The 25,632-nt window shown below is 41.5% G+C and overlaps 1 protein-coding gene across 1 annotated transcript in view; it reads right to left on the bottom strand.

Annotated features, from left to right (window-relative positions):
* CDH8 (cadherin 8) overlaps window positions 1-25,632 on the bottom strand; it is a 603,855-nt gene that overhangs the window by 124,878 nt on the left and 453,345 nt on the right. Inside the window, exon 8 of the mRNA XM_060787956.2 lies at window positions 24,808-24,944. Within this exon, the coding sequence (XP_060643939.2) occupies window positions 24,808-24,944 (137 nt within the window). The remainder of the gene's footprint in view (window positions 1-24,807; window positions 24,945-25,632) is intronic.

Raw genomic sequence — 25,632 nt, forward strand, 5'->3', positions numbered from 1 at the left:
GAAATAATTACGAAACAATTTCGAAACAATTACAAAACAATTTCAAAATAAATTGAAAAAATTGTTTCGATTTTTAATTACTCCTGCATGGCTCAATATCGGATCGTAAGCTAATTTAAATACGAATTAATAACGAATTACGAAATTAACGAATGAAACCGCCCAAGCCCAATAAATATATTAAATATATAAATAAATAAATGGCCATATCTTTAATTGTGTATTTAGTAGGGTATTCTTGAAAGGCAGGGGATTGAACCGGAAATCCATTGAAGCTTCTTCCAAGTCTGTGATTTCATTATTCTCTGAAATTATTATTGTTATTGCTGCTAATATTATTGGCACAATGAGAATGTTGTAGTCATGATTTTCCAGAATCCCAGTCTGCAGCACCTTGAAAGCCAGGGGATCTTTTGTCTTAAGAAGTAGGCTTTGGGGTCATGTTCAGTTATTAATAATTGTAAAGATAACTCTCCAGACTCATGAGATCACAAGTCTAGTTTATGATTGAACAGGATGCCAGCCATATTGATTAAGTCTGAGTGGTAAGCATCAGAGGCTGTTTAATTTATTCATCCTTTTAGAAAACATAAAGGTTAATGTGTTTTAACTATTTCAGTTTAGTACAATTACATTTTCAATATTATTCACTAAAAAAACTAAATAAATGTAACACAAAAACCATGAATAACTAAAGATTTGTAGCACTAGACTGATGTGAAAATCACTTCTCAACCTCATCATTTTATTTATTTATTTATTTATTTACTTTGCTTGTATACCGCAGGTTCTCAGCCTGTAGGCGACTCAACGCGGTTCACAACATAGCAAAAACAGTCATAACAAAATAGCAATAGACGATTTAAAAACCATGAAAGCACAATATACAGTAATGGCACATCAATAACAACACAACGTCTCGTAACTAGAATCGTGATTCAATTCGTCGTCTATAATTCCGTTCCTATATTCATCATATTCATTGCACCATTTATCTGAATGCCTGTTCAAACAGCCAGGTTTTTAGCTTTTTTCGAAACACCATTAACGTCGGAGCTGATCTTATGTCCATGGGAAGGGCGTTCCACAGCCGAGGGACCACCACAGAGAAGGCCCTGTCCCTCGTCCCCGCCAGCCGTGCTTGTGATGCAGGCGGGATCGAGAGCAGGGCCTCCCCAGAAGATCTTAGAGTCCTGGTGGGTTCATAGGCAGAGATACGTTCGGATAGGTAGCTTGGGCCCGAACCGTTTAGGGCTTTAAAGGCCAACGCCAGCACTTTGAATTGAGCCCGGTAGCAGATCGGTAGCCAGTGGAGTTGGCGCAGCAGGGGGGTTGTGTGCTCCCTGCGTTCCGCTCTTGTTAGTATAATGGCTGCCGAGCGTTGGACTAGCTGGAGCTTCCCGAGCCGTCTTCAAAGGCAACCCCACGTAGAGAGCGTTGCAGTAGTCTAGGCGGGATGTAACAAGAGCGTGGACTACCATGGCCAAGTCAGACTTCCCAAGGTACGGGCGCAGCTGGCGCACGAGCCTAAGCTGTGCAAATGCTCCCCTGGTCACCGCCGAGACCTGGGGTTCCAGGCTCAGCGATGAGTCCAAGATCACACCCAGGCTGCGAACCTGCGTCTTCAGGGGGAGTGCGACCCCATCCATCATAGTTGTGCATACCTGGTCTTTAAGTACTTGGTAACAACAAGGACTACAAGACTAACATCACATACGGCATCTATTAATTCTCAGCCATGTATCTGTAGTGCTTCTTTTTTGACTTGGGTGATGGTTGGAGTTTTTATGTAGATATCTGTGTGTGGGTTTTCTGACCATTAAAACCTTGGCAGACCGTGCAAAAAGAATCTGTGAACCCCACCTCCTCCAAGATGAACTGAACCACCTAAACTGGGCTCTATAGGCCAATGGATACTCCACCTCAGACATCAGAAGAGCTTCAAGACCAAGAACAAGCCACGAGAGTCAAGACAAAGACCCACCCAGAGGAAAAGTGTTCTTGCCATACATCAAGGGAACCACTGACCGCATAGGGAAGCTGATGAGGAAACACAACATACAAACCATTTACAGACCCACCAAGAAAATCCAAGAAATGCTACGTTCAGCAAAGGACAGGAGGTATCCTCTTACTTCTGCAGGAGTCTCCCGTATACCATGCAGCTGTGGACAAGTCTACATAGGGACCCCCAAACACAGCGCCCAAACACGAATCAAGGAACATGAAAGGCATTGCAGACTACTTCAACCAGAGAAGTCAGCCATAGCAGAGCACCTGATGAACCAACCTGGACACAGCATATTATTTGAGAACACAGAAATGCTGGATCACTCTCACAACCACCATGTCAGACTACACAGAGAAGCCATTGAAATCCACAAGCATGTGGACAATTTCAACAGAAAGGAGAAAACCATGAAGATGAACAAAATCTGGCTACCAGTATTAAAAAAACTCTAAAATTAAAACAGCAAAACAGCAGAGGGAAAACAATCAGGGACAGCTAATTACCTCTCAACAAAAGATTGCTCCAGGCACTGCCAGGCTATCAAATGCCAATCAAGGTGGTCAGTTGAATCAGTCACACCTAGCTCCAGCAGACAAGAGTCCTTTGTCCCACCCTGGTCTTTCCACAGATATATAAACTAGGCCTGGGTAACAACGCAAAAATTTGTTTCTAAAATCGATTTGTAATTGGGGTTTTTTTTTGTTTCGATATTTAAAATAATTACAAAATTTTCCCTTAAAAAAGTTCGGTATTAACGAAATTTCGTTAATATTTACAAAACATTTTGTAAAGATGGCGCCCTTTTTTTTTCAATATTTTTTAAATATTTTTTAATTTAATTATTAATTTAGTAGAATAGGGAGGAGAAATTAAAATTATTATTAAGGAGGGAAGGCAAGCTCTCACTCTGGCGGGCCCTCTCGCTCGCTGCTCGCTCGCCGCTCGCCCCTCTCGCTCGCCGCTCGCCCCTCTCGCTCGCCGCTCGCCCTCTCGCTCGCCGCTCACCCCTCTCGCTCGCCGCTCGCCCCTCTCGCTCGCCCCTCTCGCTCGCCGCTCGCCCCTCTCGCTCGCCGCTCGCCCCTCTCGCTCGCCGCTCGCCCCTCTCACTCGCCCTCTCGCTCGCTTGCTCAGCGGGCGCCGAGAGAGGAGAGCTCCCAGCAAGCATCGCCAGGCGGCCATCTTACGTATTTCCGAAATGGACGGAAATACAAAATTTTTTGGCGCCTGCCGTTTCGATATTTAAAAACACTTACGGGTTTAAAAATAAGTTTTGTAATCGTTTTGTAATTGCTAAAATTAACGAATATTTAACGAATTACAAAATTAACGAATGAAACCGCCCAGGCCTAATATAAACCCATTTTCCTAGTTCCAACAGACCTCACTACCTCTGAGGATGCTTGCCATAGATGCAGGCGAAACGTCAGGAGAGAATGCCTCTAGGTCATGGTCATATAGTCCAAAAAAACCTACAACAACCCAAAATAAATTTTATTCCATAAATTTGCCTTTACAATTGACATTCTCCTTACAGGTCACCTCCTGGTCTTCTCATACAGTGCTCCTAGTAGCTTTGTCTAAGTTGAATCAAGGCCATGTGATTGCGATCTCCCTTATATAAGTCTACTCTGCCTTTTGCACCAGACTCTGGTGAGCAGATTTCAACATTCTAGTGTGAAATATTAAAATAAATTTTATTCCATAAATTTGCCATTATGATTGACATTTTCCTCACATGCTACCTCCTGGTCATCTCATATGGTGCTCCTAGTAGCTTTGTCTAAGTTGAATCATTACCATGTGACTGCAATCTCCCTCATATAAGAATACTGTCTTTTGCACCAGACTCTGGTGAGCAGATTTCAGCATTCTAGTGTAAAATGTTAAAATATATCTTATTCCATAAATTTACAATAATAATAATAATAATAATAATAATAATAATCTTTATTTATACTCCGCTACCATCTCCGAGGGACTCGGTGCGGCTTACATGAGGCCAAGCCCACAATACATAAATGATAAAAGCAATAACAACAATCAATACAGACAATAAAATAAAACTCATAACAAAAATAAACAATAAATATTAACAGTAACACAACGACATTTAGAAACCTATGGCTGGTCCAAATGTAATAATTAAAATTTAAGAATAATGCTGAGCATGAACAGATGAAATATGAACTAGGATAGAGTTTTCAGAGAGGGATGGGGTGTGCAGACATCCCTAGATCAATAGTAAAGTGCATTTTGAGGACATATTGCTGGGAGTTTCCTTATTCTGGGAAGGCACACTGGAACAACCACGTTTTCAGGCTCCTCCTAAAGACTGCTAGGGTTGGGGCATGCCTAATGTCCTTGGGGAGTGAGTTCCAGAGTTGAGGGGCCACCACTGAGAAAGCCCTCTCCATCGTTATGATTGACATTCTTCTCACAGGTCACCTCCTGGTCTTCTTATACGGTGCTCCTAGTAGGTTCGTCTAAGTTGAATCAAGGCCATGTGATGCGATCTCCCTTATATAAGTCTAATCTGTCTTTTGTGCCAGACTCTGGTGAGCAGATCTCAGCATTCTAGTGTACAATGTTAAAATAAATCTTATTCTATAAATTTCCCATTATGATTGACATTCTCCTCACATGTCACCTCCTGGTGTTCCTTGTAGCTTTGCCTGAGTTGAATCACTACCATGAGATTGTGATCTCCCTCATATAAGTCTACTCTATAGAATAAGGCTGTACTTGTGCTGTGAAGAATATGGAGGAAACCACAGGTACTTCTAGTTCATTGTTGTCTTTTACTTGGTAGTCAACGTTTTTCTTTTTTTGAAGGAAGAGTCTTTTGCTTATAAAAGCAGCTCTTGGGATCTTATCTTTTCTTCTTCTAAAATCCTTCCAACCATCAGGTTTTGGGTATTCTAGACATTTGAAAAAGGCCTCTCACTCCCGATGGAGACTTTGCCTGTCATGCATTTGATATGCTTCAAAAATGTAGTTTTTTGACAGTATACTTGTAATAAATTCCTGAACTGGGAATCAAACAGATCCAGCAATGCATTTCTAGTAGATTTCCACTGCTGGACAATGGCAAAAATAATTCCTTTTTTGAATGGGGAAACTGATATTGACTTCATCTTGATTAGAGGCGAAATCTTCCTATGAACTTGGGATCAGACAGCAGAAGTGCTTCAAATGACTAAGATCATTAGGGGTTTTCTGTGGTTCGGAAATGCTATTTTTTTCCCATCCCAAAGCTAGTTAAATTACGACAAGTGTAAGATGGCCATTCAGCCTCTGATTGTTATTCTACCCAATTTCTAATAATTAAAACCTTTGAAAAATATTCAGCGATAATTTGGTAAGACTGCCATTTATCAGTTTTAATAACAATGTTTTTTTTGTGTATTTGGCAGGAACAATTTGTCCTGCAGGAGAAATTACTTCTCACAGGATAAATCACAATTAAAAATATGAAGCCCTCCTCCTGTATGAATCAGTTCAACATAATAATTTTAACATTTGAAGGTTTATTTGTTGGTTTCAAAATTATTTCGGATAAGCAAAATCCACCCCACCATTCCCAAAGCAGCACACATTACAGCCTTTGTTTCAATGCTAATGTCAAATAATTGCACTGGAAATACAGAACGTTTAAACAGCAGGCACTCAAATACATGGCACCACTTGGTATCGTCATTTTCACAGTTACGCCATAAAAACACAGACTTTCCATGGTGATAAATGCCGCAGTTCACATGTTGCCTACTAATTGGGATCATATTTAAAAGACTTAAGTTCTGTTATAGTTTTAAAAACCAGCCTGTTGGAATTTGATGCTGGTTCTATCGTCCTATCAATGGCACTATCTTTCTATGGTGTCAGAATTAAGAGTTCCATAGAGACAAGAGACTCATCGGAGGTCGCAACGACCAGCCCAACGTGACTTACTCCATATACCGGGTCCTGGAGAAGTGCACTTGGAAAGGACCAGACGCAGGGCTTTTTCTATTTCTGCCCCTGCCTGGTGGAATTCCTTGCCGCCCTACATGAGAGCCTTGACTACTGCAACGCTCTCTATGTGGGGCTGCCCTTGAAGACGGCCCGGAAGCTTCAGCTGGTTCAGCGCGCGGCAGCCATGTTACTAACTGGAGCGGGATGCAGGGAGCACACAACGCCCTTGTTGTCCCAGCTCCACTGGCTGCCGATTTGCTACCGGACCCAATTTAAGGTGCTGGTTTTGGCCTACAAAGCCCTAAACGGCTCCGGCCCAAAATACCTTTCGGACCGCATCTTGGCCTACGAGCCCACGAGGACCTTGAGATCGTCTGGGGAGGCCCTTCTCTCGATCCCGCCTGCCTCACAGGCATGTCTGGCGGGGACGAGAGAGAGGGCCTTCTCGGTGGTGGCCCCCCGGCTGTGGAACACTCTCCCTGCAGACATCAGACAGGCGCCCTCCCTTATGTCCTTCCGAAAAAGCCTTAAGACATGGCTGTTCAAGAAGGCATTTAATTAAGTGCTATAACAATGTGGTAAAGATGACTGGAATGGAACAAGGAATATGAGATTGGTTATGATTCCACTATGAGACGAAGCGGATTATTTAGCGTAACTTTGTAATTGTTGTATTGTTAATATGTTGTTGTAATTGCCTTTTTGTAAATTGTCTTTTTATATGTGTTGTACACCGCCATGAGTCGCCCTAAAGGGCTGAGAATGGCGGTTAACAAATGCATCAAATAAATAAATAAATAAATGCGTGACTTAGGGCCTTTTACTCTCGCACTTAAGACCTGGCTTTTTACTAGAGCAGTGGTTCTCAACCTTCCTAATGCCACGACCCCTTAATACAGTTCCTCATGTTGTGGTGACCCCCAAACATAAAATCATTTTCATTGCTACTTCATAACTGTAATTTTGCTACTGTTATGAATTTTAATGTAAATATCTGATATACAGGATTTATTTATTTATTTATTTATTTATTAATGCGCTTGTATACCGCTAATATCTCAGCCTAAATCGGCGACTCATTGCGGTTTACAACACTTAAAAAACAACAATATTCAGTCTAAAAGCATAAAACACATATACAATACAAATTATTGGGCCACCAATAACCATCCAATGCATCTCGTAACTGGAGTCGCAATCCAAATTCATCGTCCATGATTACCAGTCCTTTAGTCATCATAATTCGTTGCAACGGATAAACCGAATGCTTGTTTAAACATCCATGTCTTCAATCTTTTCCGAAACACCATCAGCGAGGGGGCTGATCTTACCTCTATGGGGAGGGTGTTCCAAAGCAGAGGGGCCACCACAGAAAAGGCCCTGTCTCTCGTTCCCGCCAGCCGCACTTGTGAAGCCGGCGGGATAGAGAGCAGGGACTCCCCAGAAGATCTTAGGGTCCGGGTGGGCTGATAGGTTGAGATACGTTCGGATAGATAAGTTGGGCCAGAACCGTTTAGGGCTTTAAAGGCCAACGCCAGCACTTTGAATTGAGCCCGGTAGCAGATCGGCAGCCAGTGGAGCTGGTGCAGCAGAGGAGTTGTATGCTCCCTGCGCCCCGCTCCTGTTAGTATCATGGCTGCCGCCCGCTGGACTAATTGGAGCTTCCGGGCTGTCTTCAAAGGCAACCCCACGTAGAGAGCGTTGCAGTAGTCAAGACGGGATGTAACCAGAGTGTGGACTACCGTGTATTTTCATTCACTGGACCAAATTTGGCACAAATATCCAATACACACACATTTGGTGGAGTTAGGGGAGGGGTTGATTTTGTCATTTGGGAGTTGTAGTTGCTGGGATTTATAGTTCACCTAAAATCAAGGAGCATTCTGAAATCCGCCAATGATGAAATTGAACCAAACTTGGCACACAGAACTCCCATGTCCAGCAGAAAATACTGGAAGGGTTTGGTGGACATTGACCTTGAGTTTTTGGAGTTGTAGTTCACCTACATCCAGAGAGCACTGTGGACCCAAACAATGATGGTTTTGGACCAAACTTGGCACAAATACTCAATATGCCCAAATGTTAAAACTTTTGGAATTTTGGGAAAATAGTTACTGGGATTTATAGTTCACCTACAATCAAGGAGCATTCTGAAATCCGCCAATGATGAAATTGAACCAAACTTCACACACAGAACTCCCGTGAACAAAGAAAACACTGGAACGGTTTGGTGGGCACTGACCTTGAGTTTTGGAGTTGTAGTTCACCTACATCCAGAGATTCAAACACTGATGAATCTGGACCAAACTTGGCACGAATACTCAATATGCTCAAATGTGAAAACTGGTGGAGTTTGGGGAAAATAGACCTTGACATTTGGGAGTTGTAGTTGCTGGGATTTATAGTTCACCTACAACCAAAGAGCATTCTGAACCCTACCAATGATAGAATTGGGCCAAACTTCCCACACAGAAACCCCATGACCAACAAAAAATACTGTTTTTTCTTATTGTCTTTGATGACCCCTCTGACACCCCCTTGCGACCCCTCCAGGGGTCCCGATCCCCAGGTTGAGAAACACTGTACTAGAGCATTCGATCTCTGTTAATTTTTAATTTTTGTATGTATGTATTTTATCTTTTATTATTTAACTGTAAATCGCCTGGAGCATTCTCGGATGGAGGGCGATTAATAAGTTATTAAATGATGATGATGATGATGTTTGATAGTAACAAATTCCTATGGACACTACACATTTCTTATTTGTAGTGTAAAATCGTGAAGGAACAATACAATACAGGGTTAGTCAAAATGCATAGGCCAATAAGCCATTCAATTGAATGGCTTATTGGCCTATGCATTTTGACTAACCCTGTATTTAAAATGGAGAACAATTGTAGCCAATATAAACATACCAGAATTTCAATAGGAAGTGTGGGTTTGCCTTTGGTTGACAAGATAGTCAAGTTAATTAGGATTGTTGTTGTGTGCCTTCACATTGTTTCAGACTTAGAGTGACCCTGGATTATTATTATTATTAAACTTTATTTGTACCCCGCTAGCCTCTCCCGAAGGACTCGATGTGGCTTACAAAGGCCAAGGCCTCAATACACAACATAACAATACACCTAAAGCAAATTAAAACAATTAAAGCAGTATTAAAAACAACAAAACCACAAGCAATAAACAATACATCAAACAGGATAAAACTAGGCCGAGCCAGAGTAAAGGGTACAGGATTAAAAAGTGCTGATGTGACAGGCGTTACACCCGCCATCGTTGGCAACAAGTCTGGGAGTCCTTTTGGACCCTCTGCTGACGATGGAGGTCTAGGTCTCCACCGTTAGCAGAACTGCCTTTTTTCATCTGTGGCAGGCTAGACGGTTGGCCCCCTACCTGTCCAGGGACGACTTAGCTTTGGTGATCCAGGTCACGGTCATCTCAAGACTGGACTACTGTAACGCCCTCTATATTGGCCTTCCTCTGTCGGTGATCCGGAAGCTCAAGTTGGTACAAAATGCAGCTGCTCGGCTTCTTGCGGGAATTCCAATGAGATGCCACATAACACCAATCTTACTACAGCTGCATTGGTTACCAAATGAGCACCGGATCACTTTCAAAGTGATGGTACTCACTTTTAAGGCCTTGTATGGTCTGAGGCCGATGTACCTGAGGGACCGCCTCACCCCTACCAACCCCAGAGATCCCTCTGTTCTGAGGACCAAGATCTATTGGAAATTCCCAGTGTCAAGGCCTTGCGTCTAACAGCAACCAGACGCAGAGCCTTTACAGCAGTGGCACCATCACTCTGGAATACTCTGCCACCTGAAGTCCATGCCTTACGGGACTTACCAGCTTTCCGCAGGGCATGTAAGACATTCCTGTTTCGACAGGCTTTTAATGTTTGATACTGCTGTTTTTAAATTCTTTTAAATTGCTTTTAAATTTTGTTAGATTTTAGCCATTCTTGTAAGCCGCTCCGAGCCCCAGGGGAGTGGCGGCATATGTTCAAATAATAAATAAATAAATAAATAAATAAATAAATAAAGTCTAAAGTTTAGGGAGGGTTGCATCTAGCCCCTGAGCCTTCATTTGGGGACCCCTGAGCTACAGTCAGTTACGGGAATGCAGCACAGGAGAGCTACTAGTACTATTCTGGCTGATGATGATGATGATGATGATGATTATTATTATTATTATTATTGAAAAATATGGACTGAAGTCAAAGTACATTCAGCTGTTGATGTGAAAAATAAATTTGAAGCTCCATAACATGTATTAAGTGGAGCCCCCGGTGGCACAGTGGGTTAAATCACTGAGATGCTGAACTTGCGGACTGAAAGGTTGGAATTTCAGATCCAGGGAACAGAGTGAGCTTCCATTATTAGTCACATCTTCTTGTACTTTGGAAGTATCATGAGGAGACAGGAATACCAGAAAAGACAATAACATTTTATAAGACAGAAGGTAGTAGGGGAAGAGAAAGACCAGATTCCAGATGGATAAATTTGATCAAGATATTCACAGCAACGAGTCTGCAAGACCTGGTTTTGTTCAGGTTTAAAATGAGCAAAATGTATAAATATGTGAGAGGAAGTCACAAGGAGGAGGGAACAAGCTTGTTTTCTGCTTCCCTGGAGACTAGGATGCGGAACAATGGCTTCAAACTACAAGAAAGGAGATTCCATCTGAACATGAGGAAGAACTTTCTGACTGCGAGAGCCGTTCAGCAGTGGAACTCTCTGCCCTGGAGTGTGGTGGAGGCTCCGTCTTTGGAAGCTTTTAAACAGAGGCTGGATAGCCATCTGTCAGGGGTGCTTTGAATGCAATATTCCTGCTTCTTGGCAGGGGGTTGGACTGGATGGCTCATGAGGTCTCTTCCAACTCTATGATTCTATGGTTCTATGATTCTATGTACATTGGATCACTCTCATTTAATAGCTGTGGATTTGATATCTGCAATTAGGTATCACATCCACAGACCAGGGGTCCATTCTCACACTAGATGATTATAGTACTGATATTCCGATTTAACTGCTATGGTTTCACCCTATGGCAGTTGCATTTAGGATTCTGTCACAGTGCTCATCTAGTGTCCCACCCAACTATAAAGAATCCATGAAATATAACCATGACAGTCGAAGTGGAACAAAATCTATATAAATAAAAATGTAATGTTTGTTTGTGGGATTAACCTAACTCAAAAACCACCTAATTTGGACACAATACACCTATCAGGCCAATAAGTGACCATCACTCATAAAAACACTGAAAAACACAGCAGATGAGACTTAAAAGCCAAAAACACCCAAAATTACATTACAACGCATGTGCAAAACCACACACATATATATGCAAACACACATATGCACATATACACAAATATACACATACACATATACAAACACAAAAACACATATACACAGAATGGGCCACAACAACACCTGGCAGGGGATGGCTAGTGTCATCTGTATATATAAAAATGCTCTGTGCATAATGAGTACCTTAAAAACAAAAGAACAAAATAAACGAAATCACACCAAATTTGCCAACAAAACATCTCACAACACAAGGAGTGACCATCACTCAAAAAAATATGGTTTTGTCATTTGGGAGTTGTAGTTGCTGAGATTTATAGTTCACCTACAATCAAAGAGCATTCTGAACTCCATCAACGATGGAATTGAACCAAACTTGGCACATAGGACTCCCATGACCAACTGAAAATACTGGAAGGGCACTCAATATGCCCAAATATGAACACAGATGGAGTTTGGGGGAAATAGACCTTGATATTTGGGAGTTGTACTCACTGAGATTCACAGTTCACCTACAATGAAAGAGCATTCCGATCCCCACGAATGACAGAATCAGGGCAAACGTCCCACACAGAACGCCCATGACCAACAGAAAATAGTTAAGACCATCCAGTCCAACTCCCTTCACCAGGGGAAGAAAACGTAATCAAAGTCCTCCTGACAAAGAGCCATCCAGCCATAGATATAGATAGATAGATAGATAGATAGATAGATAGATAGATAGATAGATATGATTCACACACACACACAGATATAGTATCATCGATTTGAAAGGGATCCTTAAAGAAGGGCAATGATATGTTGCCAGGCCCGTAGCCAGGATTTCGAGTCGGGAGGGGGGCTGAGTTTTTTTCAGGAGGGTTTCGGGGGGGGGGGGGTGAGTTTGGGGGGGGGGCTGAGTCTGAGTGAAAGAGGGTCTACCCTAGCAAAACTTTTGTATCATTACCCCAATACCCCCATGCATATGGGATATATTGAATATGGTGATCAGATCATGATATTAATAAATGAACCGCCATGAGAATTTCGGGGGGCGGGGGGCTGAAGCCCCTCAACCCCCCCCCCCCCCCCCCGGCTACATGCCTGTATGTTGCATGTTCCAGGGTGGGCAAACCACACACTCTCAACATCAACACTGACAAAGAAACAGTAAGAAATACTGTTTTCCCACAAGTATAAAGACATTACATTTATTAGAAACCAACACTTCCTCATTACTTTATTTTCCAGATCAACAGACTGGGCCACAGCAACGCATGGCAGGGGACAGCTAGTAACAATATAAAATGAATGGACCTCCAGTGGTAGCACACCAAAGTCAAATACTGCTAGATGAAAAGGTCACTATCAGCCTAACCATAGAAGATGGGTTATAAGGCATGGGTTATAAGAAATACCTAGATTTCTAGTATAAAAGCAATGGGGAATTATCTAAGGAGCTTCTATAAGAACAGTATATCTACCAAAGCAATGGTTTCAGTAACAGTTCCTACAGATAACTGAGAACTGGTAAGAACTCACTGATAGAGGATTGAGATCCACCTAGAGCAAGAATGAATGATCTCCTGTTGCTAGGTTATGAACTGGATTTATCTATAGCAGATGCTATAAAGGGAATGCTAAAATTTATGGCCCTGTTCAAGGCACGCACCCTGTGTAGTCTCATTTTGGCAGCAAGCCTGTGAGGGGAAAAAATGGTAGCATTTCCCATAAGGTTACAGCAAGAAAAATATCCTTCCTTTGTAAAAGAAAATAAATGCATTTTAAAAGAATGGAATAAACAGTTCAGTAACAATACATATGAATAATGAATAGACATGCTTTGTAATGGGTTAGCTGTACTCTCCCTTGCGCCCATATGGAAGAAGGCTTTATAAAATAATTATACAAAATCATCTAAAGCTATCTTTTGCATTGATCCAGGAAAGCATGCAACTATATATTATATGAACATATATAATTCTAGAACATTTTTCTATGCTTTGTGTCTAGGATACAGACAAAGTATATCTCATGATTTTCCAATTCTCCATGTTCTCCCAACCCAGATCTGAAAAGTACAAAGGGGTTTAAACAAAAAAATGTATTTTGTATTTAAAAAATGAGGCAGGGATTTATTATTTTATTTTTTACTGAAAGTCCTGAAATGGAACAGTGAATTTAAAATTCTCAAAACATGTCACAATCATGTATAGGAATAAAATAATCTAATGTTTACATCTCTAGCAGTGCACAGAAAGCAGGGACAACATACATACATATATATGTATATGTATATGTATATATATATATATATATATATATATATATATATATATATTAGGCCTGGGTAACAACGGAAAAATTTGTTTCTAAAATCGATTTGTATTTGGGGGGTTTTTTTGTTTCGATATTTAAAATAATTACAAAATTTTCCCTTAAAAAAGTTCGGTATTTACGAAATTTCGTAAATGTGAAAAAAATTACAAAACATTAACGAATCGATTTCCGAAACAATAACGAATCGATTCGTTAATGGCGGACGCGACCGCAAAATACGCTAAAAAACCTCCAAAAACTTCTGAAGCTTCCCTCTCCCTCTGTTGTTGACTGTTGGTGTGATATTATAATTTTTTTTCACTAATTAAACAAAAAACTTGCCCCAGACATGCGGAAATAATAACGAAACGACCTCAGAACAATAACGAAACGAATACAATAACGAAATACGAAGCATTTACAAAACGTGTTTAAAAATTTGTTTTTTTAAAAAATTGCTCCAGAATGGTTCGTTATCGTTTTGTAATTGAAAAAAATAAGGAATTATTAACGAATTACGAATTAACGAAACGAAACCGCCCAGCCCTAATATATATATATATATATATATATATATATATATATATATATAAATATAAACTAAACTTGGGAGTCTCTATCTTGGGGTGCTTCCAGACAGCACTAAATCATGGATTTGAGTGAGGGGCAAAACATCCCAGGACTTCAGGAGAGGTCTATATACAGACCTGTTGGTTCCAGGATTTCTGCCTCCATTAACCAGACTTGATGTTTTGTTTTAAGACTTTGTTTTTAAACTTGTGCACCAGTTGAGCCCGTACCTTGGGAAATCAGATCTGGCCACAGTGGTCCACACTCTTGTTACATCGCAAATAGATTACTGCAACGCACTCTACGTGGGGTTGCCTTTGAAGACTGTTCGGAAACTTCAACTAGTCCACTGGGGGGCAGCCAAATTAGTTACTGGAGCGTCATACAGGGAGCACACCACCCCTCTGTTATGTCAGCTCCACTGGCTGCCAATCCAGTTCCGAGCACAATTCAAAGTGCTGGTTTTGACCTACAAAACCCTATACGGCTCCGGCCCAGCGTACCTGTCCGAATGCATCTCCCTCTACGTCCCACCTCGGAGTTTGAAATCTTCTGGGGAGGCCCTGCTCTCGACCCCACCTCTATCACAAGTGAGATTGGTGGGGACGAGGAGCAGGGCCTTCTCGGTGGTGGCCCCTCACCTGTGGAATTCACTCCCCGGGGAAATTAGGTCATCGACATCCCTCCTCTCTTTCAGAAGGAAATTAAAAACATGGTTGTGGGACCAGGCTTCCGGGCAATCTGGCGGTTAGATAAGGACAGTGACGACCAGAATCAATAGTACTTGACAATGTGGAATGAATTTACGGACTCTGAGATGGCGAACGCTGAACATTAGATTGTTTTTATTGATTTTGAGGTATATACTGACTGTTTTCATTGTTATAATTGTTGTTTACATGTTTTATCCATTGTTATGTTTATGCTGGCATCGAATTGTGACTTTGTAAGCCGCCCTGAGTTTCCCCTCGGGGGTTGAGAAGGGCGGGGTAGAAATGCCCGAAATAAATAAATAAATAAATAAATAAGAGGCTCCCAAGATGGCCACTGCAAGACACCCGTTGGAAACGGGCAGATTTTTTTAAAAAAAAACCCAGCAAAATGCGGATATACAGAGATTTGGTTATGTGGATTGCTGCAAATGTTCCTTTCTATGTGCAAGCTAGAGAAATTGTGCCCTCCACATGTTTCATAAAGTTTCTGGCACACAAAGTTTTTGCCTCCTACTCAAGTATCACCTTTTTAAGAACAAACCAATCAGGAACAAGCATCTAAAACCCGGGAACAAACTCAGATAAAAAATCCTGTGATTTCCAATATGCAAAGATCCAGATATTCGGCTCAAAATCACGATACTCCCACACCTGGAAATCTCATGTTTTTTGCCTTTTGTAGCAATTGCTTTCGAGTTTACAGGGAACAGCATCTGGCCACCCTCTTGTTTGCTGCGGAAGCCCCTGGGATAAAGGTACTGTATGGATTATTTATTATTATTATTTATTATCTTGCACATTTCTACCCCGTCCTTCTCAACCCCCGAGGGGGGACTCAGGGCGGCTTACAAAAGGCACAATTCGATGCCAACACAAACAATAAGATAAAAACATATATCAACGGCAATTATAAAACAAAACAATCAATAAAACCAGTCTAATGCTCAACATTCGCCAGCTCAGAATCCGTAAATTCATTCCACATTTTCAAATCCTATCAATTCTAGTCGTCATTGTCCTTTGTCTATCTGCCAGATTACCCAAAGGCCTGGTCCCATATCCATGTTTTTAGTTTCCTTCTAAAAGAGAGGAGGGATGTCGATGACCTAATTTCCCCGGGAAGTGAATTCCACAGGCGACGGGCCACCACCGAGAAGGCCCTGCTCCTCGTCCCCACTTGCGATAGAGCAGGGCCTCCCCAGAGGATCTTAAACTCTGAGGCGGGACGTAGAAGGAGATGAGTTCGGACAAATACGCTGGGCTGGAACTGTATAGGGCAGTGTTTCTCAACCTTCCTAATGCTGTGACCCCTTAATACAGTTCCTCGTGTTGTGGTGACACCCAACCATCACATTATTTTCATTGCTACTTCATAACTGTAATTTTGCTCCTGTTATGAAGTGTAATGTAAATATCTGATGTGCAGGATGTATTTTCATTCACTGGACCAAATTTGGCACAAATGATATGTCCAAATTTCAATACTGGTGGGGTTGGGGGGATTGATTTTGTCATTTGGGAGTTGTAGTTGCTGAGATTTATAGTTAAACTACAATCAAAGAGAACTCCGCCATCTATGGAACTGAACACACAAAACTCCTATGACCAAGAGAAGATATTGGAAGGGTTTGGTGGGCATTGATTTCAGTTTTAGAGTTGTAGTTCACCTACCTCCAGAGAGCACTGTGGACTCAAACATTAATGAATCTGGACCAAACTTGGCATGAATACTCAATATGTCCAAAGTTTGGGAAAAATAGACCTTGGCATTTGGGAGTTGAAGTTGCTGGGATTTAGAGTTAATCTACAATCAAAGAGCATTCTGAATCCACCCCAGAAGGGATCTGTACTAAACTCGACATACAACCTACATGGCCAACATTGATTACTAGTGGGGTCGGGGAGGGGCTGTTTTTGAATTCTGGGAGTTGTAGTTCACCAACACCAAAAAGAAAGAGAAGGACAGGCAGAGAGATATTCTGCCTTCTCTGCCAAAAGGGTTCCTAAGACCATCAGAAATGTGTGTTTTCTGATGGTCTTTGGCGACCCCACTGAAACCCTCTTGCGACCCCCTCGGGGGTCCCGACCCCCAGGTTGAGAAACACTGGACTAACCTATAACATTTCCCCCAAAGCTTTTGTTTTGCCTCAAATGTCCTCTTGGGAGCAAGATGGAATTTGTATAATGTTTCAGCTCTGCCACATAACATCACCATTTTCTATCAAGTCACGTCATGCCCATTTGGGGCATTATTAAAGACAAAACAACTTCCCCCCTCCCCCCCCCAACAAAAAAAACAGGCAATGAACACAAAGTGACATCAACTCCGTTTGTTTAAAGCTCTCTAAAGTCTTGCGACACCACAACACCTTTAAGTAGTTTATTCCACTGTCAAATAGTTCTGTATAGCCGAGATGTTATGTTTACATGGACTCTTCCTTTTTGTAATTGGAATCAATGTTTTTGTCACCAGGGCAGCAGAAAACAAGCTATCCTCTCCAATACATCCCTAAAGATATTTATGGAAGGTTACAACACCACCTTTCAATTTTCTTGTCTGAAAGCTAAATAGCTTTCCTCCCAAGGCTTAGTGTCCTGCAATTTTAGCATTTTGTTCACCCTTCTCTGGATGTGTTATAGCTTGTCAATTTTTCCCCTTGTGTAGTACCTTACATTGCTGAAAAATCTGGCTTCTCGTTTCGTCTCAGTATTATACATTTCAAAAGGAAATGGTCACCTTCCATTATCAGTTCTAACTGTATCTTCACCCTGTTGACTAGTTCATCCCTGTTGATTCATATAAAATCCAAAATACTTGATCCTCTTGCTGTCTCCTATATCTGGCATTGTCTGTAGATACCTCCAAGGTCATGTGGCCGGCTTTACTTACTTAGGCGATCCCTCGTTTTCCAAGGAGGATTGTCTTCCAGTATTCCTGTGGGTCCATATGTGGCTGTGGAGCCCTATTCTTGCTCTGCATCTTCTTCTGCAGTGAGGGCATTGGTTTCCAGGTGGAAGGCGGTCTCGGTCGGGGTTGGCTTGACGCACCTTCCTCTTGGCACACTTCTCCCTTTCGCCCTCCATTCGTGCCTCTTCAAGCTGTATCACTGGCATTGGAGAGGGGTTGGCTGGTGTCTGCTGGAACAGCACCTTGGTTTATTCAATGTTCAATGACAGGCAGAGCTTCTCATATGCTTCTGCAAAGGTGTTTAGAGTGGCTTGTAGATCTTCTTCTGAATGCACACAGATGACGTTGTTATCAACATTCTGAAGTTCTATAACAGATGTTGTTGTAACCTTGGTTTTGGCTTTCAGTCTGCTGAGGTTGAATAGCTTGCCATCTCTCCGATAGATAATTTCCACTCCGGTGGGAAGCTTCCCATCAACAAGGTGAAGTATAATAGTGATGAAGATGGAGAATAAAGTTGGGGCAATAACACATCCCTGTTTGACACCAGATTCCACCTTAAATGGGTTACTCTGGGAGCCATTGCTGTCCAAAACTGTTGCCATCATGTCATCATGGAGGCATGACTGCATGGACCTTTCCGCCGGAGCGGTACCTATTGTCTTTGAACTGCTAGGTTAGCAGAAGCTGGGGCTGTCAGCGGAAGCTCATGCCACTCCCCGGAATTGAACCTGCAACCTTTCGATCAACAAACTCAGCAGCTCAGTGCTTTAACCCACTGTGCCACCGGATGCTCCTTATCTGCTAGATTAGAACTTTCCAAATGGTGTGTCAGGGCACACTGGTGTGTCACTTGCAATCCACAAGTGTGCCATGTAAAAAATGCCTCCCAGGGCCCCACAAAGGCTGAAAAGGCTGGTAGCCATTTGGAGAGAGTGTGGCAGCCCAGGAGAAGAAGCAAAAGCAGTGATTGCGGTCACTTAAGAGGTGCCGAATGCAAGCTTGGGGCCCTGCCATCCTGCTTCTCTTGTCATCCTCAGCTCTCTACCTTGTGCCCCCCCCCCCCAATAGCAGTGGCCAAAAACAGTTGTCCCAGCCACAGCAGGGGAAAGGAGGATGGAGAAGAGGAGGAGGAGACTGAGAAAAAGTAAGAGCTCAGAGAAAGGGACCACAGTGGGAAGTAGGGCTGTCCAAACACGGAAAAAATTGTTTCTAAACTCGATTCGTTTTTAGGGTTTTTTTTGTGTTTCGTTATTTAAAAGAATTCTGAAATTTTCCTTTAAAAAAGTTCAATATTTGCGAAATTTCAGAAATCATAAACCAATTACGAAACAATTACGAATCGATTATGAATCGATTCGTTAATGGCGGCCGCAATCGTGCAATACGCTAAAAAAACTTCTGAAGCTTCCCTCTCCCTCTGTTGTTGACTGTTGGTGTGATAATTATATTTTTTTCCACTGAGAAAACAAACAGCAACCCTAAAACTTGCACCAGACTTGCGGAAATAATAACGAAATAATAACGAAAAAATAACGATTCAATAACGAATCAATAATGAAACAATTACGAAACGAATTGGAAAAATTCGTTTCGTTTTTTAGTTGCTCCTGAATGGTTCAATGTCGCTTCGTTATAAAAAAAATAACGAATTTTTAACGAATTACAAAATTACGAAATGAAACCGCCCAGCCCTAGTGGGAAGGAAAGCACAGAATTAGAAGACACCCTCAAAGGGCATCCAGTTGAATCCCTTTCAGCCAGGCAGGAAGACAGTCAAAGCCCTCCCAACAGACACCATTTAGCCGTTGTTCAAAAATCTCCAGAGAAGGAGACTCTACAGGACTCCCAGACAGTCTGTACTTGTGTTGGAAGAAACCCCCAAAGAGATTTAGTCCAACCCTCTTTGTTGTTGTTGTTAATTCGTTCAGTCATCTCCGATTCTTCGTGACCTCATGGACCAGCCCACGCCAGAGCTCCCTGATAGCCGTCATTACCCCCAGCTCCTTCAAGGTCAGTCCAGTCACTTCAAGGATACCATCCATCCATCTTGCCATTGGTCATCCCCTCTTCCTTTTACCTTCCACTTTCCCAGCATAATTGTCTCCTCTAGGCTTTGCTGTCTCCTCATGATGTGGCCAAAGTACTTCAACTTTGTCTCTAGTATCCTTCCCTCCAATGAGCAGTCGGGCTTTATTTCCTGGAGGATGGACTGGTTGGATCTTCTCGCAGTCCAAGGCACTCTCAGAACCTTTCTCCAACACCACAGTTCAAAAGCATCTATCTTCCTTCGCTCAGCCTTCCCTAAGGTCCAGCTCTCATATCCGTAGGATACTACAGGGAATACCATGGCTTTGACTAGGCAGATCTTTGTTGCCAGTGTGATATCTCTACTCTTTACTATTTTATCGAGACTGGACATTGCTCTCCTCTCAAGAAGGAAGCGTCTTCTGATTTCCTGGCCACAGTCTGCATCTGCAGTAATCTTTGCACCTAGAAATACAAAGTCTGTCACAGCCTCCCCATTTTCTCCCTCTATTTTCCAGTTGTCAATCATTCTTCTTGCCATAATCTTGGTTCTTTTGATGTTTAGCTGCAACCCAGCTTTTGCGCTTTCCTCTTTCACCTTGATTAGAAGGCTCCTCAGCTCCTCCTCACTTTCGGCCATCAGAGTGGTGTCATCTGCATATCTGAGGTTGTTAATGTTTCTTCTAGCAATTTTCACCCCAGCTTTGCTTTCATCAAGCCCCGCACATCACATGATGTGTTCTGCATACAAGTTAAAAAGTTTGGTTGAGAGTATGCAGCCTTGCTGTACACCTTTCCCAATCTTGAACCAGTCTGTTGTTCCGTGGTCAGTTTTTACTGTTGCGACTTGGTCCTTGTACAGATTCCTCAGGAGAGAGACAAGGTGGCTTGGGATGCCCATCCCACCAACAACTTGCCACAATTTATTATGATCCACACAGTCAAAGGCTTTAGAATAGTCAATGAAGCAGAAATAAATGTTTTCCAACCCTCTTTAGCCAGGCAGAATGACATAGTCAAATCATCTTTGGATGACCATCCATCCAGTCTCTGTTTAAAAATCTCCCAAAAGGTTTAATAATCACAACAGAAATTGAGTGCTGCTGTTCAAGTGTAGGGACTATTATAACTTTTATAATTATACATAATTCTTTGAGTGGGTTGCCAATATTACCACCAAAATGGATAAGTTTCTAATTAAGAAAAGAAAGTCTGTTGACCATGATGTTTGTGATGAACCACATGGAGCGACTGTAGGGGGCACTATACAAGAATCAACTGTAGCATATAAGAAGTGTAAAGGAAAATTTTCTAAACCTCATTTATACTGTAAGTATTATATGAAACACACACACACACACACATAGTATGAAATTCTTATAAGGGATTGGTTCAATCTCGGATTTGCTAGTAAAACTAAATTACTGTATCACAAAAGGGTACTTGTCTAAAAAGTATGTCACCAACATGAAACGTCTGAAAAGTTCTGTGCTAGACAATGAATTTGTCTGGAAGGTAAATGAGAAGTTTGTTGGACATTATATTCACGAAAAAAGTTCCCTGCTTACAAGTATTAGGGGGATTGAAGTCTACCATTCTACTTTTGTGCCTTCAAGTACGTTCTGAGTTGTCTAACCTATCATGACATTTTCTTGGAAGATTTGTTCAGAGTATTTACTAGGCTTGGGCGGTTTTGTTCGTTAATTTCATAATTCGTTATTAATTCGTATTTAAATTAGCTTACGATCCAATATTGAGCTATGCAGGAATAGTGTGAGGAGTAAATTAGATTCGAAACAATTTTTTCAATTTATTTCGTTATTGTTTCATTATTATTTCGAAATTTTTTCGTAATTTTTTCGTAATTATTTCGTAATTATTTTCGCATGTCTGGTGCAAGTTTTATAGTTGTTGTTTGTTTTATCACACCAACAGTCAATAACAGAGGGAGAGGGAAGCTTCAGAAGTTTCCCCTGTCCCATTTGGAGGTTTTTTTTTAGCATATTGCGCAATCGTGTCCGCCATTAACGAATTGATTCGAAATTAACGAAATATCGTAAATAACAAAATTTTGAAATCTCAAAATTTTGGAAGTATTTAGAATTTGGAAACGCTAGTGCCCCCTGGAAACGAATCCAGTTTAGAAACAATTTTTTCCGTGGTTACACAGCCCTAGTAAGTATTATATGAAACACACACACACACACACACACATAGTATGAAATTCTTATAAGGGATTGGTTCAATCTCGGATTTGCTAGTAAAACTAAATTACTGTATCACAAAAGGGTACATGTCTAAAAAGTATGTCACAAACATGAAACGTCTGAAAAGTTCTGGGCTAGACAATGAATTTGTCTGGAAGGTAAATGAGAAATTTGTTGGACTTTATATTCACAAGAAATGTTCACTGCTTACAAGTATTAGGGGGATTGAAGTCTACCATTCTACTTTTGTGCCTTCAAGTACGTTCTGAGTTGTTTAACCTATCATGACATTTTCTTGGAAGATTTGTTCAGAGTATTTACCATTGCCTTCATCTCAGGCTGTGAGGGTAATTTTCCGAAGATCTCCCAAAGGGTTTCCATGACCAAGCAGGGATTCAAACCTTGGTGTTCCAGATTCATAAGCCAAAAATCATACCACTACACATCACTGACTATTCCCATTTCTTCAATTTCTATGAAGTCTTCAGTCTTCACTTTGGCTTATGGATCTATAGTAAATTCCCAGAATGATGTCACTGTTATTCTCTCCCCTTAATTTTCACAGATATGCTCTTTTCCATGCTCTAAGTCATGAATTTTCATACAGGTGTCTGAAACTACAGCTCATTTCCTATTTGGTCTATTTATTTGGGATGTATTATATACCTCTTTATTAATTCATTCAAATCATCACACTCATTGTATTATGTTTCAGTCATGCCTATTAAATCTTAATTTTATCTTCACGTTCAAGAAGAGTTCAAGTTCATCTGTCTCTCTCTTGTGGTCTGTGCATTAGTGTATAGACACCGAAGACCACAGAAAATTTTTGGCAGGTAAATTGGATCTCTTTTCTTCCTCCAACCCCATACTTTTTAACAGCTATATTCAATATAGACTATACATCATATAACAAAGTAACTGATTTTAGCTAGTTATATGATTAAATACAATGAACATACGTGGGATCATATTAGCTAGCTCCACCCCTGACCTTTGATTCCAATTGGAAGCAATATCATACGAAAGCTGACTGGCACAACCTGGGGATCACAACCAGACACAGTGAAGACATCTGCCCTTGCAATTTGCTACTCTGCTGCTGGGTATGCATGCCCAGTGTGGAACACATCTCACCACACTAAAACAGTGGATGTGGCTCTTAATGAGACATGCCGCATTATCACAGGGTGTCTGCGCCCTACACCACTGGAGAAATTACACTGTTTAGCCAGTATTGTACCACCTGACATCCACCGGGAAGTAGCAGCCAATAGTGAAAGGACCAATGCAGTGACATCTCCAACTCATCCCCTGTTTGGGTATCAGCCAGAATGACAACAACTTAAATCAAGAAATAGTTTTCTAAGATCTACAGAGACACTCGGTGGAACACCTCAGCAAGCGAGAGTCTAAAAGTGGCAGGCTCAAACCCAGAACCTCAATCAATGGCTGATACCAAATGAGAGACTCCCCCCTGGGCACATAGAAAACTGGGCGGCTAGGAAGACCCTGAACAGACTGTGCTCTGGTACCACGAGATGCAGAGCCAACTTCAAGATATGGGGCTACAAAGTGGAATCCACGACATGTGAGTGTGGAGAGGAGCAAACTACAGACCATCTGCTGCGATGCAACTTGAGCCCTGCCACATGCACAATGGAGGACCTTCTTATAGTAACACCAGAGGACCTCCAAGTGGCCAGTTACTGCTCAAAGGACATTTAATCAACTACCAAGCTTGTAAACTTTGTGTTTTGTTTGTTTGTTTGTTAAAAAAGCAATACAACTGTTTGGTTTGTTCCTGACATGATAAATAAATAAATACCCCTGACCTTCAGACATTATTTTCAAAAGTACAAATATTACTTAAGTATTGTTGAAGGCTTTCATGGCCGGAATCACTAGGTTCTTGTGTGTTTTTTCGGGCTATAGGGCCATGTTCTAGAGGCATTTCTCCTGACGTTTCGCCTGCATCTATGGCAAGCATCCTCAGAGGTAGTGAGGTCTGAGGTAGTGGTAGTGAGGTCAGTTCTGATTATTACTTAAGTATATTAAAATGTATGCTTAAGCATATTAAACTGTATGTTTAAGTAAACATATTAAAATGTAAACAAGTATATTACATGATATAGCTCTAAATTTACTAAACCCAAGCTCAGCATTACATGAAATAACTTTCCCAGGGAGAAAAAATGAAATTGGTAAAATCTTAATTTTGATTTATGTTTGTTTACGCAGGTAAGTATGTATAGTGACAGACAAGCAATGGGTAAAACTGTTGAAAAGTGGATTGAAAGTCAATTCACCCAGACATTAAAAATTTATTTGCATTCTCATTTGCCCTATATTGTGGTAGATTCAATAAAAATAGGTTTCTGTCACTATAGTAAAGGAAAAGGTAGTCCCCTGACATTAAGTCCAGTCATGTCTGACTCTGGGGTGTGGTGCTCATCTCCATTTCTAAGCCGAAGAGCCAGCGTTATCCCTAGACACCTCCAAGGCCATGTGGCCGGCATGACTGCATGGAGCACCGTTACCTTCCCGCCGGAGCAGTACCTACTGATCTACTCACATTTGCATGTTTTCGAACTGCTAGGTTGGCAGAAGCTAGGGCTGACAGCGGAAGCTCACGCCGCTCCCGGGAATCGAACCTGCGACCTTTCAATCAACAAGCTCAGCAGCTCAGTGTTTTAACCCACTGCACCACCGGGGGCTCTGTCACTATACTTGGTCTGAATCAGGGCCGTCTCCATTTGTATTCTCAAAAGAAAGGACAAAGTTAGTACCAATTGACACTTACTGTCTTCCGTTGCGACAATGGTTATGTTGTGCCACATGCTGGTTTCTCTGTCCAATGGGGTTGCCAATGTGATTCTTCCATCTTGCGTGTTAATGTTGAACTGTCTCTCAAGGTCAGTGTTCCGGTCAATCGAAAACCTACAAAAATGGACATCCTTGAAATTCACTGAAATACATTTGCATGACTTGAATACATTGCGGTAACACAATCAGAGTAATCCATCAGAGACAGCAGCTTTATAGCCCCAGTGGATTTGAAGAGCTCAACCATGTCATAATTTAGAAGATAAAAATAAGGAACCAGGAATCAAGAAACAGTATTATAGTCCAAGGAGTAATTAGCTGTATGCTCTCAGCATGAAGGTTGGAAGCTGTCATCAAATCAGGTAGTGTCTTTTCAAAAGAACTGTGAATCAAGTGTTAATGAGACGATCTATCATATTTATTGGACAGCTCATATTGTATTTCATAGCAAATGTTGATAATGCTGCCAATACATTAAGCTGTTTGGGAGGGTGTATGTGTGTGCATGAATGTGTGCTTTAAAAGAAGATGCAACTTATACTCTTATCGCCCAGTTCTGATTAATTACATAAATATGTCACTTGGGGAGTTTCATCTATGCTGATGATCGTGCCATTGCCACTCAAGCAGGGAGCTTTGAGATGGTTGAACAGAAGCTCTCCGAAGCTCTAGGTGCTCTAACTGCCTATTACAGGGAAAACCAACTGATCCCTAATGCATCTAAAACACAGACATGTGCCTTTCACCTTAAGAACAGACAAGCATCCCGAGCTCTGAGGATCACCTGGGAAGGAATCCCACT

This window comes from Anolis sagrei, chromosome 8, assembly GCF_037176765.1.
Source record: "Anolis sagrei isolate rAnoSag1 chromosome 8, rAnoSag1.mat, whole genome shotgun sequence".
NCBI classification, from domain to species: domain Eukaryota; kingdom Metazoa; phylum Chordata; class Lepidosauria; order Squamata; family Dactyloidae; genus Anolis; species Anolis sagrei.